Source organism: Mobula birostris, chromosome 7 (assembly GCF_030028105.1).
Source record: "Mobula birostris isolate sMobBir1 chromosome 7, sMobBir1.hap1, whole genome shotgun sequence".
Classification (NCBI taxonomy): domain Eukaryota; kingdom Metazoa; phylum Chordata; class Chondrichthyes; order Myliobatiformes; family Myliobatidae; genus Mobula; species Mobula birostris.
In genome coordinates this window covers 31,737,538-31,756,806 of record NC_092376.1, presented here as the reverse complement: position 1 = coordinate 31,756,806, position 19,269 = coordinate 31,737,538, and the positions used below count along the sequence as shown (strand labels likewise).

At 41.9% G+C, this 19,269-nt stretch overlaps 1 protein-coding gene across 5 annotated transcripts in view; it reads left to right on the top strand.

Moving 5' to 3' along the window:
- Nucleotides 1-291: 291 nt before the first annotated feature.
- The window catches only part of slc25a15a (solute carrier family 25 member 15a), a 38,876-nt gene continuing 19,898 nt past the window's right edge, over nucleotides 292-19,269 (top strand). The window contains exons 1-3 of one of the 5 annotated variants that reach the window (XM_072262851.1): nucleotides 292-421; nucleotides 15,480-15,605; nucleotides 16,525-16,783. In XM_072262851.1, the coding sequence (XP_072118952.1) occupies nucleotides 15,536-15,605; nucleotides 16,525-16,783 (329 nt within the window). In that variant the 5' untranslated portion in view covers nucleotides 292-421; nucleotides 15,480-15,535. Of the gene's footprint in view, nucleotides 422-932; nucleotides 1,191-1,236; nucleotides 1,370-1,403; nucleotides 1,630-14,320; nucleotides 14,391-15,479; nucleotides 15,606-16,524; nucleotides 16,784-19,269 lie in introns of those variants that run through there. The other 4 variants (XM_072262850.1, XM_072262852.1, XM_072262855.1 and 1 more) reach the window with 4 other exon arrangements.

The following is a 19,269-nucleotide window of genomic DNA, read 5'->3' as shown; positions in this document are numbered from 1 at the left end:
AGAGTCTGATAATGATAAATGGATTGATTGATGGAAACTTGGATTTTCAAAAATGGACGAGTAATAGAAACCCTGGAAGGGTCGCAGATCTGCAGAAATAATACTCCCCCAACTTGAAAATGTCCTATTTTAGGCAAATAATGAACTGATGTGTCCATTTAGCGAAGATAACAATTCCGTTCAGTTTTTTCAATATTTTTAGTTAGCGTGCAATCTGCAGTTTCACAATCCTATAGAACTGAGCCCTGGGGATAGGCTGGTTACTGTGAAGCCTCCTCCTTCCATCAGCGAGGTCCGAACTGACGAAAGGTGTTCTGCTCAGTCGCACGGCTTTCAATTGTCAAATTAAACCCAGCCACAGAACAGAGGAATAAATCACGGGGAGTCAAGAAGTCTACAGCAGTACAGAGGAAATCTAAATGTAAGTGGAGCACCGCCACCTTCAGCGTCTAAATATTTAGTGTCAGTTTTTTTTGGACCCTCCACGCGGAAATACATATTTTGGGATACAGCAATGCTTACTTCAATATAGCAGAAGATACCATTTACACAACGAAATCTGATGCGGCCAAATCTATCGTTTAAATCTGTAATAACCGACGTGCAACCTCTGCTAACAGCAACTTCCCGGGCACAGTGTGAACCTCAAAGCCTCCACCAATTCCCATTGAGCCCTCATCCTCATCCTCGGCCAAATAATACGTTTGACTTTCAGAGTTGATAAACGGCCTTTAAAATAGACCACAAGAAAGGTCGATTTCCCGGATTCTTCAAATTTGAGATGATACTCAACCAACAAAAAAAACGCTGCAAAATGTCTGCCAAATAATGAAACGCAACTTCATCCCGCCGATATATTCTTTATTCTAGTTCAGCCATATTATTTGGCTGGATTTTCGCTCTTCATGTGCAATTGGTGCTGGAGGTACCTGACCCAGGCCGCCCAATTATTGGTTGCCTAGCTTTCAAACAAAACAATAACCTTCCTCACCCCGAAGATTTTTTTTTCATTTGATGCTGCGTGATGTAAGGGCGAAGGAGGCGGAGAAAGAGCCGGAACTTGCCTGCAGTGTAGGAAGACTTACATTTGTGTAGCGCCTTTCCCTTTTTCCCCCCATTGAGGGAAATATGTTTGAAGCGCGGGCCCTTGTAACAAGGTGTAGCTGCCGGACCCTCTGACTAAACAAGGAGTGAGTTAACTGTGTGGGGGCGGAGCGGAGAGCACTGAACTTCGCATCTGTGGGGTTGTATTAGCGTGAAAAAGCAAGGCGGTGACCACGTGTATACCGGTGTCTTCTCCTATTAGCGCCGGTTGGCTGCGTAAACGATGTTTTGATTGCTGCATTATCGGAGTCTTGGGAAACCAGTGGTGATTATTTTCTAATGTAGTTTTATTTTAAGAGAATGTGGACTTTCAGATTAATTATGCGTGGGGTTTATAATTGGAACGTAACACTGTATGAAGTGTTGCCAGATTAGGATTTGTAACGAGCCGCGGCTTTGCCTCTCCTGGGCGAGCACCTGAAATGTTTTGCTAGTTGTTTCTGAAAAGTTTGACTATTTCAGGGGGGAAGAAAGGGCACACTTCAGCAAAAGACAAAAATGCGAGTCATTGCTGAGTCGACTATGGTAAGTTTGTGGATTGTATCTGTCGATTTTTTTGGAGGGAGCTGAGTGAGCGTGAAGGGTTTACTACTCAATCCAGGTGGGTGTCAGTATGGAACGTCAACCAAAGACAGCCTGTGAAAAGGGACACAGGAATTGTTCAAGGTAACTTGATTGTTACAGTTCTTGAAGGAAATAATCCTGATGCTCAATTCCACTATCTTTCTTTATTGTCATCTTTTTCCTCCTTCACCTTGCTCTTTAATGTTTTTGAGAAGTGATCAAGCATGATTGAAATGTAGTAGAAGGCAAGATTACTGCAGTGGAGTTGAGAAAAATTATTGGGGAGGGTAGGGGAGAGGTCTAGGTAAATGCTTGTAACCACACAATGTCAGAAATAATTTGGACACTTCTCATGGCTCTTAAAGTCTCACCTGTTGATTCAGAAGTATCAAAGAAGGAAATGCAACAGACACAAAAATTGCTGCTGAACGCAGCAGGCCAGGCAGCATCTATAGGAAGAGGTACAGTCGACGTTTCAGGCTGAGACCCTTTGTCAGCTTGAAGGGTCTTGGCCTGAAATGTCGACTGTATCTCTTCCTATAGATGCTGCCTGGCCTGCTACGTTCACCAGCATTTTTTGTGTGTGTTGCTTGAATTTCCAGCATCTGCAGATTTCCTTGTGTTTGCGTTTTTAAAGGAAATGCCTCTGCATTCATGATCCAAATGATTGTAAATGAGAGAGAAAGAAATGCCAAAGAGGTTTGGCATTGAATGCTGAAATCTAAGGTTCCAAACTAGGATTTGGAGCAAAGTTGTTTTTAGTTTGAGAATAGGATATTTTCAGTTGTGAGTTGCTGTAGTCCTGTAGAGATGAATGGTCAGATTTTGAAACTGCTCTGACCTGTCGCCTTCATTAATGGCATAAGGTCTGACCTGCATTGAAAGCAAATCTCCATGTTTAAGTGGGGAACTCCAGATCCATCTTGGTATTCACCTGGTGTAATAAAAAGCATTCATTGAGACATTACATGGCTGCTCTATCTACCTACCATGCAAATACCACTTCCAGTGTAATTAATTTTTCTGATGCTTTTGGATTAAGATATGACGACAACAAAACAAATCTGTTTTATGATCATTATCTGATGTGGGCAATCGTGGTGATTGTTCTTGATAAATTTTTCTACCTTCTGGGTAGTGTCTTTACAAGACGGGTGACCTCTGCCATTATCAATTAACTTTAGAGATTGTCTGGCGTTAGTGGTCACATAACCAGGACTTGTGATACGCACTAGCTACTCACAGGGCCATCTACCACCTACTCCCATGAATTCATGTGACACTAATCGGGTGCTGTACCTTGTCCAAAGGTAACCTGCAGGCTGTTGGAGGGAAGGAGCACTTTACACCTCCTTTGGTAAAGACGTACAGTCCTTTCTTACAGGTGGTGGATGGTGGAATGAGGAATTTGAAATGTTACTAATATGCCATTGCTCTAGACTAGTTTTCTAAGTGTAAGCAGATATTGACAGGCAGACGAGCTGGGGAGGAAGCCTGTTGGAATTCTTTCATTTTCGTTCTTAACACAGATTCAAACTGTCAAATATGAAATGCAAAATTCTTCAGACAGCTGTCTGCCAGAGTTTTTCTTATAAATTCAACTTATTAAATGTGCATCAGTTTTATTTAAACATCTAAAATTTTATTTCAGCCTTAACTGCAATTTTGCGGCAAACTAACTTTGTTTTTGAAAATGTTATTAGTAAACGCAGCATTCTCACTAGCCTAAGCCTTTAAGACTAGTGGTTGGATGTACCAAAGTCACAAGTGTTTTAAGTGACTGAGTAGGTAAGCGCCTTCCTCTGCCTGGTCTGTAGATTGACCACCTCGTCTTCCTTCAGTGTGTGTTGTCAATTGTCCTGGAGCTGTTTCTCTGGTCAATGATCATTAATTTCTGGAACCCATGTTAAAACTCAAATTATTCATCATTCTTTGCCAAAACCTTCAGAAGCGTAGCATCGCTGTCTCTGAATTATTGGGCTATTTGTACATCATTCATGTCTTGATGAGCACAAAATGCTTTCACTTAAAAAAAGGCTTGTCTTCCTAACATTTAGCAAGGTTGAAGCAGCTTGTTCGAAATGTGTGTTATAGAGTATAGAACCCTACAGCACAGTATAGACCCTTTTAGCTGTGATGTACCAACCTTTAACCTACTCTTAAGATCAATCTAACCCTTCCCTCCATTTTTCAATCATCCACGCCCCTGTCTAAGTTTCTTAAATGCCCTAATGTATCTGCCTCTACCACCTCCTCTGGCAGGGCATTCCATGCACCACCGCTCTCTGTTTACATAAAAACAACAACTTGCCTCTGACATCGCCCCCTATACTTTCTTCCAATCACCTTAAAATTACGGCCCCTCATATCAGCCATTTCTACCCTGGGGGAAAATTGTTCTCTGGCTGTCCCTAATCAGACTATGGTTCTCCAAGAGCTTGTAAAAACTCTCTCTAAGAATCTCCTCCAATAATTTGCCCACCACTGAAGTAAGACTCACTGTTCTTTAATTCCCAGGGTTACCTCTACTCCCTTTTGAAACATATGGATAACATTTGCCATACTCCAATTATCTAGTACAACATGAGATTTAATACATGTACTGTATCAGGACTGGATATTAATGCTCCCGTAATGCCACCTTATACGGATTGAACAGGTGAAAGCCTGATTGCACCCACTCAACGTTTCAGGAACAGCTTCTCCTCTGCCATTGCCATCGGAACTAGAGTCGGGTTTGTTATCACCAGCATGTGTTGTGAAATTTCTGAATGGGCATTGAACCCATGTACATTGCCTCATATTCCGCCTCCCCTCCCCTTTGCACCAATTAAATTTTCTTTTTTTTTAAATATATACTTATTGTAATTTATTTTTATTATGTATTGCAGTGTACCACTGCTGCAAGACAACATATTTCATAACGTATGCCAATGGTATTAAACCTGATTCTGATTCAGAACTGTGCTCAGTTTTTTTTAGTGTTTTATTTTTGTGTTCGTGAGGATGGTTTGGGGACAGAGGGGAGTTAGGTAAGGGTGTTAGGGACAGGGATGTGGGGAGATTAAAGGACTGGCTGGAGTTTTAAGTCTCCAGCCCACTTTCGAAGGACAGCAGCGCTGATGTAGGACATCCGCAGGTGGGGCTGGGATGACCAGCGTGGATGAAAGCTGGTGGCTCCTCCAGGGCAGCGGATTCCAAAGACAGAGTTCTGTTCGGGGCAGGAGAATGAGGTCCGGTGGCCCCTGGGTTCGTGAATTAATGCGATCGAAATTTGAGGCTTGGTGATCAGCAGGTCCTGGCATCGATAACGAGGGTCGGATCAGACATCAAGGCCTGTTGGACGGAGCTCCAGCTCTGCAGATCTCTTGAGTCACTGGGGTAGTCAATATCGGTATGTCTGCATCTGAATCCCGGTCCGCTGGAGGCAGGACACCAATGAATTTGAAATGTCTTGGGGTGAAAGGACTACACGAGCAGGAGAGAGGAAAGGAACTTGTTCTGTTGCTTGTTGTGTTGTGTGTTGTTTTGCTGAGTGTCGTGGGCATGCTATGTTAGCACCGGAATACATAGCAACGTGTGCCGGCTGCCCCCCCCCCCCCGCACTCCTTTGGGTGTGTTGGTTGTTAACTGAAGTGGTGCAGTTCATTGTATAGGTGATAAGAAAACTTGAACATTTTTACCCAGAGTAGATCTGATTGGAGTTGGAGAAGTGCCAGGTTCCGAAGATTGTATTTATCAGAGAGGTTGTAGAAGTAAAGGAGGGGCAAGGACATGGAGGAAAAACAAGGATAAGAGTCTTAAAATGAAAATTTTGCTGGATGGGGTCCAATGTGGATCAGGTGAATGGGATTTGGTGTTAGTTAAGATATGGTGACAAAACTCTGGATGACCTTCAATATACATAGGTTGGAATCTACAAGTCAGTCCTGAAGAGCACTGGGTTAATCAAACCTGGAACAAACAAAGACAATGATGAAGGTTGAAACTGCTCACGATGAGCAGATACTCAATCGTGAGAGAGAAAGGAAAGTAATGAGAAATGTCGGGATCTTTGCCCATAGGAGCAGAATTGGGCCATTTGGCCTGTTGTCTCCTCTGCTATTCAATCATGATTGATTGAGAAAGAGTCAATATATGTATAAATAGACATAGTAATTTCAGCTGTATTGGTCTGACTTGTCAGTGTCTCTGACTTAAATCTGCAAATTTTTAAAATATCTCATGCAAGGATAATTTTGCGTGTTGGTTAAAGAATTCCTGGCCACTTCACCTGTTGCTTTGCTAAGTTTTTCTTTTCACCTCTGGATAAACCTAGAGCTTCCCACAATGATGCTGTCATAAATCAAAGTATTGACTACAGGAGTTGGGATGTTGAAGTTGTGTAAGATTTTGCTAAGCCGTAATTTGGTGTATTGTGTGCAGTTCTGGGCACCTACCTACAGGAAAAATGTCAATAATAGTACAGTGAAAATTGACAAGCATGTTCCCGGGACTTGAGGAGTTGATTTATAGGGAGAGGTTGAATAGGCTGGGACTTCATTCTTTAGAACGTAGAAGATTGAGTGGAGATTTGATAGAGGTATGCAAAATTGAGGGATATAGGTAAGGTAAATGCAAGCTGGCTTTTTTCCAATGAGGTTGGGTGAGATTAGAATTAAAGTTCATGGGTTAAGGGTGAAAGGTGAAATGTTTAAGGGGATTATGAGGGGGGAACTTCACTGACGGTAGTGAGAGTGTGGGACGAGCTGCTCGCTGAAGTTGTGGATGCGGGATCAATTTCAATGTTTAAGAGAAGTTTTGATAAGAGCAAGGGTGGAGGCTGTGTTCCAGGTGCAGATCGATGGAACTATGCAGAATAATAGTTCAGCACAGAGTAGATGGGCTGAAGGGCCTGTTTGTGCTCTAGTCCTCTATGATTGGGTTTACAATTTCAGAACGCAATCTCAACTCCTGGGGGAGGGGAAGGGTGAAAAATAAATAACCAAACACTTGATGGGTCCAGTGGTTGGAACGGTTCAACAGGCCCAGGCAAAGAGAAATTGCACAAATACAGTGACTGGGGAAGGAATGGAAGGCATGGCCTAGAGGTAAAACTTGTGGAGCTTCTGCTTCTTGGCTCCAATAATACTGTTCAATCCTGTTCTTAAGTGCTGTCTTTGTGGGATTCACACATTCTTCCTGTGACTGAGTAGGTGCTCTAGTTTCCTCCTAAATCGGAAATGTAGGTTATTTGGCCCTTGCGTTGTCCTAAGCATGTAAGTTATTGTGGGGAGAGCTAAACAAAATAGGACCAATAGTTGGTGCAGTCTTGGTTGGGATGAAGAGTCTGTTTCTGTGCAGTATGACTCCATGAAGTTTCGAGCAGAATTACTGGGCTGAATGATTCATTCCACTTGTGTGAGTGTAACACCTCATTTTGGGCATGCTGAGGCAAGTTGATGTATCTCAATGGCCAAAAAGAACTACAAAACTTGGATAGCACACAAAATGCTGAAGGAAGTCAGAACCTGTGGAAATGAATGAAGAGTCAAAGTTTCGGGCCAAGACCTTTCACCAGAACTTGTGTTTACAAAACTGGATATACTGCGTAATCAACTCCTTGTATTTTGATGGTTGACCATTTGAAGGTCACTTCGATAGGCAAATGAGGGGTGGGGGTTATGAGCTGTTTAGGAGGGAAGGGTTAGATTGGACATTAAGTTGGTTTTTTCAGTCTGTGCAATGTTATGAGCTGAGGGGCCTGTACTGTGCAGTACTGTTCTATTTCCTCAATCTAATTAGTAAACCACGTTTTTGTAATTACATGCTGCCAAGCTGAAAGTGGCCAGCCAACCTTTTCAGCATATGCCCAAACCAATACGAAAGACCCAAAGTAGCAGATGCTCTGTTTTCCTTAGCATAATAATAAAAATAAAAAAATACTTTTATTGATCCCAAGTTGGAAATAACCACATTTAAAGGCTTTTTTTTTTTGTTGACACAACCTCCCCCAATATATACTTCACAATATCTATTTCTACCGTTTATACTGTGGAAAGATTAATTTAAGAGTTCTATCTACCCTTGCCAATAGTCTGTGAATGCCCACAAGAAAATGAATCTCTTGGTAGTATATGGTGACATAAATGCATTTTTGATAATAAATTTACTTTGACTTTGTTAGTTATCTTGCTAAATTGGTGTAGAGAAGGTGGAATTCTAAACTAATATTGCACTAAGTATCTTTGTTACCCTATGTTTTAACTGGAACTTGGATAACAATCCTGAAGTCGGAGAATTTGGCATAATGGGTCATAGGGAAAAGGACCAATTTGTAATGTATTTATTTTTAAATGGGAAAGTTGGTGTACAAAGTTTACATACTATTTAAACCTTGTATTTTCCTTGATTCACCCAGTTGGGGGGGGGGAGGTGGAATTTAGATATTAAAATAGTAAGTATGAATGTTTTATATTTATCCAAACAATCTCTGAACTGAAGCACAAGTTGTTAAAATGCACACAAGCTATTCTAACTAATTTGGAACTCAAGAAGCTATGACAAATATTGAAGTAGTGAATATCTGTATTAAACACTATACAAGATTTTGTTTTGTTGTTGAGGCTTTGTTGTGCTAGCGTTAGAAAATGTTGAACTAATGTAATCAGAAATGCCCAGGTTAAGTGGTCAGTGACATAGGAGCAACCGTGCTTGCAGGTGATCTGGACAGAAGCTTCCCACAGATCTGGTGAAATTTCTTTTGTGCAGATTTGCACTTTACTGATGTGATTTCCAGCATCAGCTGCTGAACACCTAATCACATTGAAAATTTAAAAAAGATTAGATTAAGATCACCCCAGCCAATTGAAGTAAGAATATAGAAACATAGAAAACCTAAGCACAATACAGGCCCTTCGGCCCACAAAGCTGTGCAGAACATGACCTTACCTTAGAATGACCTAGGCTTACCCATAGCCCTCTATTTTTCTAAGCTCCATGTATCCAATCAGGAGTCTCTTAAAAGACCCTATCGTTTCCACCTCCACCGCCGTCGCCAGCAGCCAATTCCACGCACACATCGCTCTGTGTTTTTTTTTAAACTTATCCCTGACAACTCCTCTGTACCTACTTCCAAGCACCTTAAAACTGTGCCCTCTCGTGCTAGCCATTTCAGCCCTGGGAAGAAGCCTCTGACTATGCACACGATCAATGCCTCTCATCATCTTACACACCTCTGTCAGGTCACCTCTCATCCTCCGTCACTCCAAGGAGAAAAGGCCAAGTTCACTCAACCTATTCTCATAAGGCATGCTCCCCAATCCAGGCAGCATCCTTGTAAATCTCCTCTACACGCTTTCTATGGTTTCCACGTCCTTCCTGTACTGAGGCGACCAGAAATGAGCACAGTACTCCAAGTGGGGTCTGACCATGGTCCTATATAGCTGCAACATTACCTCTCGGTTCTTAAACTCAATCCCTTGATTGATGAAGGCCAATGCACCGTATGCCTTCTTAACCACAGAGTCAACCTGTGCAGCAGCCTTGAGCGTCCTATGGACTCTGACCCCAAGATCCCTCTGATCCTCCACACTGACAAGAGTCTTGCCATTAATGCTATATTCTGCCATCATATTTGACCTACCAAAATGAACCACTTTACACTTATCTGGGTTGAACTCCATCTGCCACTTCTCAGCCCAGTTTTACATCCTATCGATGTCCCGCTATAACCTCTGACAGCCCTCCACACTATCCACAACACCTCCAACCTTTGTGTCATCAGCAAATTTACTAACCCATCCCTCCACTTCCTCATCCAGGTCATTTATAAAAATCAAGAAGAGAAGGATTCCTAGAACAGATCCCTGAGGCACACCATTGGTCACCGGCCTCCATGCAGAATATGACCCATCTACAACCACTCTTTGCCTTCTGTAGGCAAGCCAGTTCTGGATCCACAATGCAATGTCCCCTTGTTTCCCATGCCTCCTTACTTCTTCAATACTTCCTTGCATTGTATACCTTATGAAATGCCTTGCTAAAATCCATATACACTGCATCTACGGCTCTACCTTCATCAGTGTGTTTAGTCACATCCTCAGAAAATTCAATCAGGCTTGTAAGGCATGACCTGCCTTTGACAAAGCCATGCTGACTAATCCTGATCATTTTTATGCCTCTCCAAATGTTCATAAATCCTGCCTCAACTTACCACCCACTGAAGTAAGACTCACAGGTCTATAATTTCCTGGGCTATCCCTACTCCCTTTCTTGAATAAGGGGGCAACATCCGCAACCCTCTTATCCTCTGGAACCTCTCCCGTCCTCATTGATGATGCAAAGATCATCGCCAGAGGCTCAGCAATCTCCTCCCTCGCTTCCCACAGTAGCCTGGGGTACATTGCATCCGGTCCCAGTGACTTATCCAACTTGACGCTTTCCAAACGCTCCAGCACATCCTCTTCCTTAATATCTACATGCTCAAGCTTTTCAGTCCACTGTAAGTTATCCCTACAATCTCCAAGATCCTTTTCTGTAGTGAATACTGAAGCAAAGTATTCATTAAGTACCTCTGCCATCTCCTCCGGTTCCATACACACATTTCCACTGTCACACTTGATTGGTCCTATTCTTTCACGTCTTATTCTCTTGCTATAAACAAATTAACTTTTTTTCTCTGCATTAAGATGTAGAATAAAGATATAATCTAAAATATAAACAAAGTATATGAATCGTTTGTGCTTATGGAAATGAGGGCTTTTTAAAAACAGTGCATTTTTTTGTCTTTTTGAGGGACTGGCTCTGTACACTCTCACAATTGCAGAGGCTGTCCATCAGTAATTAAACCTTGGTATAACATTTTAAAAGACGAGAAAATCTGCAGACGCTGGAAATCCAAGCAAGACACAAGATGCTGGAGGAACTCAGCAGGGCAGGCAGCATCTGTGGAGAAGGATGAACAGTCGACATTTCAGGACCAGACCCTTCAAGACCCTTGCAGGCGGCGGAGAGAGAATCTCGGAGTTGTGGAAACGATTGGGATAGGGACACCAGTTTCCTCTTCATGACGGAAAGTGTGGCACGTCGAACGCTGCAAGAGAAGCAGTCGATTGAATGTGAGTACTTGGGATCCTCAGAGGGTCTGTATCGAAAAGCTTGAACACTGATCTAGAAGCCATGTGTCACAAGATGGCACTGAAGACATGTTCCCAGGAAGGATACATGGTGTGGTAGTGGGTTTGGGTGAGCGCATAACATTTTAAAATCTCGGTTGAAGACTGTGCAAGTGCGTGCTGGTAATTTGCTAATAAATACAACTGAGCTCAGGAAAAATTCTACTTTCATCAAAATAGTGGTGCTTAGCTGGTAAGTTTTTAACAACCCTATCCTTGTAAACCTAGGATATAGGTGAGGGGGTGTGGGAGGAAGTCATTTGGGTACCTTTTGGCTTTTTTCATTTGAGCAGTTTTAATGTTCAGTCGTCATTCTAACATGGTCAAGGGAGTCCCACTAGTCAGTTATAGTAGTTCAGAATCAGTTTTATTATCACTGGCATGTAATGTGAAATTTGTTAGCATAGCAGCAGCATTTCAATTCAATATATAATCAGAGAAAATAATAATTAATTAAAAATATGATAATAGTTAAGTAAATCAATTACATATATTGAATAGATTAAAAAATGTGCAAAAACAGAAATGCTGTATATTTTTTTAAAGGTGAGGTAGTGTCCAAAGGTTCAAAGTCCATTTAGGAATCGGATGGCAGAAGGGAAGAAGCTGTTCCTGAATCGCTGAGTGCGTGTGCCTTCAGGCTTCTGTACCTCCTCCCTTATGGTAACAGTGAGAAAGGGCATGCCCTGGGTGCTGGAGGCCCTTAACAATGGACGCTGCCTTTCTGAGACACTGTTCCCTAAAGATGTCCTGGGTACTTTGCAGGCTAGTACCCAGGAGCCGACTAGATTTACAACCTTTTGCAGCTTCTTTCGGTCCTGTGCAGTAGCAAACCGCCCCCCCCCCCCCCCATACCAGACAGTGATGCAGCCTGTCAGAATGCTCTCCACAGTACAACTATAGAAGTTTTTGAGTGTATTTGTTGACCTGCCAAATCTCTTCAAACTCCTAATAAAGTATAGCTGCTGTCTTGCCTTCTTTATAACTACATCGATATGTTGGGACCAGTTGAGTTCCATAGAGACAATCAGATCATAACCATTAATGAATAATGTAAATTTCAGCAAGGTGAATATTTCTTGGCTATAGAGATTAAAAATGATGAGCTTTGTGTGTCACATGCTCATCAAAACAGTGAAATGAGTCATTTGTATCAACTGCAAGTGTCACCATTCTTCTGGCGTCAACATAACATACCCGCAACTTGGTAACTCTAAGCCACACCTCTTTGGAATGTAGGAGGAGACTGGAGCACGTGGAGGAAAGAGGGAGAACGTACAAACTCCTAACAGACAATGGTGGGAATTGAACGCCAATCACTGGCATTGTAACGTGTTACACTAATCGCTAGGCTGTTGTGCTGACCAAGCTGCATCCTTCCAGGAGAGCATGTGAAACCTTGTCTCTCAGGATGATGATGGTTCTTAGAACTGCACTGGAGTGTCAGCCTGGATTGACTGTTCAAACATCCAGAGCAGAATCCTCATCCAGGGAACAAAAGGCCACGTATTTGAGTGCTACTTTTGAGCAGTAGCTTGTTGTCATGGAAACTCTAAGGAATCAACAGAATAATGCCATCATACCTAAAGTGGAATAAATGTCTTTCCATTACCTTTCTTGCATTGTTCCCTGTATTGTCTTCTAAGAATCAGGTGGATCTGAAATATGGGAACTCATTTATATAAAAAAACAAAAATGGCGTTAAATCCCAGTGAAAATCAGTTTACGCTATGTTGTTCCAGTTATTAAATGTAGTAAGAACATTTTCAGTGTTTTCATTTTGAGAAAGTTTACTAAAACTTCATTTGCGTTCAATAGCTGAACTGTGCCTGGGCATACATTTACAGTAGAAATACAGAAAGCTGATGTCTGTCTCCTGAAGAAGGTCCTGCTAATGGAAGGAGGAGGCTTGTGTGGCAATTCGGTCAGTTGGTGAAATGGAGTGAGGAAATTCAACTGCAACTTTCCGGTGAAGTTCCCCATGTTGATGCTGAAAACTAATTGCAGTGATTGTGAGGAAATTTGGGTGCACTGACCACTGAACATTCATATCAGCCAGGTTAAGGTGGCTTTCAGCAATCTTTTGATCTCAAAGTGTAAAACTTCTCTGGATTAAATACAGCAGTGATTTCAGGAAGTGGCTCTCCACCTCCCTCAATCACGTTTGTGAAGTAAGTAAGGAAGGATTTCAGTTTTGGCCACGTTGATGTTAAACCACTTTGCTTTAAAGTGGCTAGTTCCTTTCCTGTTCACTATTAAAAGTTAACACCAGCTTCCCTTTTCTATCAAAAGCCAACTGTTTATTCATTTCACGGATGCTACCTGATCGGTGGAGTTCCTCCAGCATCTTGTGTGTGTTCCTTTCTTCCTGTGCTTGCTGCAGTGCCACTACTGTCCTCCAGCTTCGATCTCATCTCATGCCCCCCCCAGGACCCACCTTGGCAATGAGACATTCCTCCTGCCCTCTTGAATGCATTTCATCCAAACCTTTGAGCACACAGCCACTGGTTCTATGGCTGATTTGCTTGTCCTTGTTTACTATGGCTCTTCAATCTCCCAGTGCTGTCAATATCAAAAATATCAATTTCAACCCTGTCATCACTCTGATCATTTTAAAAGAAATGCACCAATTATCATTCCCTGTGCTTGTTGAACTGCTCTTTCGTCTGCAATATTTCAATTTAAGAAACTTTACTTCTTGTTTTCAGATGCCTTAATCTTGCCCTTCCCCATCTGTTGCAACTTCATCCACTAAATTACCCCTACTCATCTGCCCATCATCTCCCTCTGGTGCCCCTCCTCCTTCCCTTTCTCCCATGGTCCATTGTCATCTCAAATTTCTTCTTCAGCCCTTTACCCCTTCCACCTATCACCTAAGTTCCTCAAATCATTCTCTTCCTCCTCACCTGGTGTCACCTATCACTTCCTAGCTTGTGTCCCTTCTCTCCTCTTTCCCCCCACCCCACCACCCCACCTTCTTATTCGCTTCTTCCCCCTTCCTTTTCAGCCCTGATGAAGGTTCTCAATTCAAAATGTTGACTGTTCATTTCTCTCCACTGATGCTGCCTGACTCATTGAGTCCCACCAGCATTTTATGTTTGTTCCTCTGGACTTCCAGCATCTGCAGAATTTCCTTGCATCCACTAAATTTTGGCCTTCTGCTCTTTTCTATTTTCATTGTTGCTCACCAAGTTTTGGAAGCTTTGGTCTTGAGCAGTGGAATTCCCTCCCTAAGCACTGTTTTTTCTCTATATTAAGGCTTCTTACATATATTCATTATCTGGTTTTATGTTGCTGTTTCCTTCTGCGGCTTAATAACGATATTGCTGTCTAGCTCCTATAGACGGTTTTCTAAATTTTATACAAATTGAAGTTCTTGTTGAATGTGCTACCTGTCTGTTGAAGGAAGTTGCATTGCAGAACAATCTACCAGTCAATCTAATGTACTGATTCTATTTGTTCAGCTGAACAAGTTGCTACGGTTTATTTGTGAAACATGGATTGGTGTCTGCTAGAGTGAAATCAAGTTGGCTCTATTCTGTCTCCAGGATATCGTCCACCTTTTCGGTAGAGTTTACTTCTAGTCTTTGCATTTTTTTCAAAGTGGGAAAAGTAGGCAATTTTCCTTTTTGGTGAATATGTCTGTAACGTAACTGACTACTCATCTCATCTGCAGTGAGTGCTCAATTTTCTCATTTATTTCTCAGTTTTCTGATATCTAGTATTCCACCTACATTTGCAAATACACAATTCCACAAGAAAATAAAGCTGAAAGTCCGTTTAGTTTCAGTTATAAATCATTCTCTAAAGAAAAGGACAAAACCTCCCAGCAATTTCCAAAATTTGAAAAATTGTGAGTCTGGGGGGTGGGGGTGGTGTTGGTTGGGTTACATCAGTTTCAGAGGGGAAAGACGCAAGCAAAGGAACTAATCTAGATAAATTGTTTAATCATTGCCTTGTTACAAGGCTCAGTCCTAATGCCCTCATTCATGTATTTGGTGTAAAGGACATGAAGTGGCATAGGCCAAGGGCATTGCATTGGCTGCTTTACATTGTCGTCAGCAGTATTGATCTGTATGGGTACCTGGTGCAAGTCACCTCTGTGTATTTGTAGTAGCAAATACTTCAGAAACTGATAACACTACTAGTGAAAATGTAGGTGCTGTGAATTGTTTGAAATATACCGCCTGCAAAGCCAAATATAATGGAAAATGTAAAATACCTTTTGGTATGTTGGCGATGACTCACTTCGGCAGATTCTCTGTAATTTCCACCATTTGTGCGATAAGTTGTATAACCTAGACCCCACAGAGATCCTGACTTATTACAGACTGTAATCCATTGGATGGTTGCCTCTGACTTGCAGCTGCACCACTTTGCATGTCACTTGCTCAGAAGGTGGTGTCTAGTGGTTAGGTTGGACTCAAGTCCTTTGATCAGCAGTGATATCTGGCTTCTGTGATACTGCGGTCCCCCATTTTAAATTCTTTTAACTTTTTTTTCCAAAGCTGCATTAAGTTGGGCCTCATTATGTCAGTTCCACTATGACCCCAGTAGGAATGTAAAAGTGGCTGAGTTTATTGCACTGTTGCTTCTGCAGAAGTCATGAATACCTTATTGATCATTTCCTCTTTATATTTTCTTTCTTTGCCCTAGAACATCATCTTTGGAATTATTGAACGAATAATCCATTCATTACATTAAAGACCGACATGTCGCTGGAAAAGCCAACACTACAGCCAGCCATACAAGCTGCCATCGACCTCACTTCAGGGGCAATGGGTAATGGACCATGTAGTGACTTAAAAGAAAGTAGCACCTCATGTATATGAGGCACAGTTCTGAAGGGTCTCATTGACTTTAAAGAAACTTTGCATGTCCCTTGTTTGTGAAATCCAGAGTTTTCTTCTACTCAAAAAAAAAAACTGTAATGTAAACTGATTTTTTTTTAAAAAAGAGACACATTTACAGCTCTCGATTTACCTACCCATTTTGAGGGTTTATTGTTGTGCTTGAACTTTACTCAATACCACTTGCACAGCACAGTAGCGTAGTGGTTAGCACAACACTTTACAGTACTATCAACCTGGGTTCAATTCCCGCCGCTGTCTGTAAGGAATTTGTGCATTTTCCCCTGTGACCGCGTGGGTTTCCTCTGGGTGCTCTGGTTTCCTCCCATAGCCCAAAGACATATCAGTTGATAGGTTAATTAGTCATTGTAAATTGTCCCATGATTTGGCTAGTGTTAAATCGGGGATTGCTGGGCAGTGTGGCTCAAGGGGCCTATTCCACTCTGTATCTTAATAAATAATGCTCATTCTACAGTATGAGAAGCCATGGCTACCAACCTATATTCTCTTCTTTCTGTGGCTTCACCTCACTATGCTGCGTACATTTTATACCACGATAGTGGAACTGTGTTTTAAATGTTCTTCTGTTTCCAGCCATGCATCAGAAATCAGTAAAAATACCAAACAATCCATGTAATTGCATTTTGCCATTTTGTAATTGCATCTTGTTTACTTATCAGTAAGCCTTTCTTAAGTCTAACATATTTTAGATGGACTGAGTGGGGGCAGTTGTGGGGATAAAACCAGTTCAGATTATCTAGAACACTTTCCAACAACTGTTGTGGCAAGGGAAAAAAGGATCGATGTGCTCTGGTTATTTTTACGTTCACGCACCTTATTGTGATCTGCAGGTGGAGTTGCTTGTGTCTATACGGGGCAACCATTTGATACTGTAAAAGTGAAGATGCAGACTTTTCCCTACATGTACAAAAATGTGTTGGACTGTGCCATAAAGACATATAAAGAACGCGGCGTTCGGAGTTTCTACCAAGGCACTACTCCTGCCCTGATGGCTCATATATCAGAGAATGCTGTGCTGTTCCTGTCTTACGGATTTTGCCAAAGGGTGGTGAGGAGTCTATCTGGAATGGACAGCAAAACAGAACTCAGGTAAATGATACTTGATAACGAATTGAATTCAGTGGTTTGCTAATTCCTGGTCTTTTGTTTAATACAATATTATTAGCGTGAGGCTTTATAAGGCACTCGTCAGACTGCACTTGGAGTACTGTGAGCAGCTTTGGGCCTCTTATCTAATAAAGAATGTGCTGGCATTGGAGAGGGTCCAAAGGAGGTTCATGAGAAAGGAATGAAAGGTTTAATCTATGAGGAGTGTTTGGCTCTGGGCCTGTTCTTGCTGGAGCTTAGAAGAATGGGGAAGGGGGGAATATTATTGAAACCTATTGAATATTGAAAGCCCTAGATAGAGTGAACATGGAGAGGATGTTTCCTATAATGGGGAGTCTAGGATGAGAGTGCATAGCCTCAGCATAGAGGAAACTCCATTCAGAATGGATGAGGAAGAATTTCTTTTTCAGCGGGTGGTGAATCTGTGGAATACATTGCTGTGGGGGCCAAGTCACTGGGTATATTTAAAGCAGAGATTTATAGGTTCTTGATTAGTCAGGGCGTCAAAGGTGATGGGGAGAAGGCAGGAGAAAATAGATTGGCCATGGTGAAATTCTGGAGTAGACCTGAAGGGCCACATGGCCTAATTCTACCCCTATGTCCTGTGGTCTTTGGTTTAGATTTGCATTAAACTTAAAGTGGACTCCACCAGATCAGAAATGAGTTATTTTGAAAATGATTAAATAAGAGAGATGAGAGAGAAAACTCAGTGACGATGGGTGATGCACTCTGCTGAGTTGCATGAAGGGCAGGTGGCTGGGATTTGCCTCTGTTACTCAGCCAAGTCACTAGTCCCACAATTTGGAACGAACCACTGAGCAACGGTTCCTTCCCGTGGCAGAGGGAACACAGGAGTGAAAGTAGTCAAAGGTCTTGCGCAGAATGCATGCAGAGTGGAAAACTACAGAGGAATTCCACCCGCCCCCACCCTCTTAACTGCAAAAGTTGTACGTCAGTAGACCAGAATCAAATTGTCGGAGGGTTGTACCACTTCAAGGGAAATTGAAATAAACTGGATGATGATCAACGTGTACTTTATTTTGTAGACTTGATAATTATGTGCAAAATGCTAGCATAGTGTCATTTAACCCTGTAGGGAGTATTGGAGCCATGAAACTACAACAGGGCAAGTTTTGTTTTGCATCCTCTGTATATAATGAATTTTTGTTACTGCCCCATGTTTTGTCCACAACAGCTGTTGACCAGAGAGTGAAAGGATGCTGCTTTGTGTGGCTTGATCACTTAAACCCCAGCATATGAGAATTAAATAAGATTCTTTTTTCTTTTGGTGGGGGAAAAGGCCATTTAATGAGTTAATCGTGTTTGGTGTAGTCGCTGAGCCCTGCCCCTCATGGATGTATGAGAGTTGAAACCAGCCAAGTACCACCACCAAATAAAACCAATCTGGAAATCTCAAAATCACTCCCAGTTCCCAATTCCTCATTGTTCTAGTTTCAGCCTACTGAGATAACATGTTATATTTAAAAACAAAAACTCTGTCATGGATGCTGCATTCGTTCTGACGCAAGGCAAGAAATAAGGCCTTACTGGTAAACTTTATTTTTGCAAACTCCCAAAGTATTTGAAAACCTATAACATATAACCTAAAACCTATAAACTAAAACATAAAATGTGTTCTATGTGTTCTCAACACGAGGAATAACACCTAATAGAGTGTATTTTAATAAAGCAGAGATTCCTGACCTTTTTATGCCACAGACCCCTTACCATTAACTGAGGAGTCCATCAACCCCAGGTTGGGATTCCCTGCAGTAAAGCATTCTTCATGCATTTGTTGTGTAGATGTATTAAATGTCACCAGTGCACTCCTGTCCTAGATTTATAGGAGTTGCCTGCTGGTAGGATTCTTCAGATACTTTATGTAAATAGTTTTTAATGCTGAATCACTGATCTTTTACAAAGGTCTTTCATCCTGCATTGAGTGAGAATTGCAATTATAGATAAAGGAAGGATGGTTTATAAGATTTTAGTGTTATGCCATTTAAGCTGTAGATATTGAGCATGATTAGTAAGAAGAGTGCATGCTGGAAGCACTTCCAACTGTCGACATTTTACATAGAACATAAAATAGTACAGCACAGTACTGTACAGCCCTTCAGCTCACGATGTTGTGCCCAGTCTTTAACCAACTCCAAGGTCAATCTAACCCTTCCCTCCCAAGTAGCCTTCCATTTTTTCTTTCATCCATGTGCTTGTCTCAGGCTACGTCTACACTACGCCGGATAATTTTGAAAACGCCGGTTTCGAGTGAAAACGGCAGGCGTCCACACTAAGCATTTTTCAAAATATCTCTGTCCACATTAGGTGGATATTTGGGCGAATCTCCTCCTACTGGGCATGCGCAGGAGACACAGCAAACAAGCGAAGAGGAGATGGTATACTTGGTGCACGTTTGTCCAGTTACAGAGTAGAAAAACTTTAAAGGAATTGTTCTTGGCTCTCGCGCA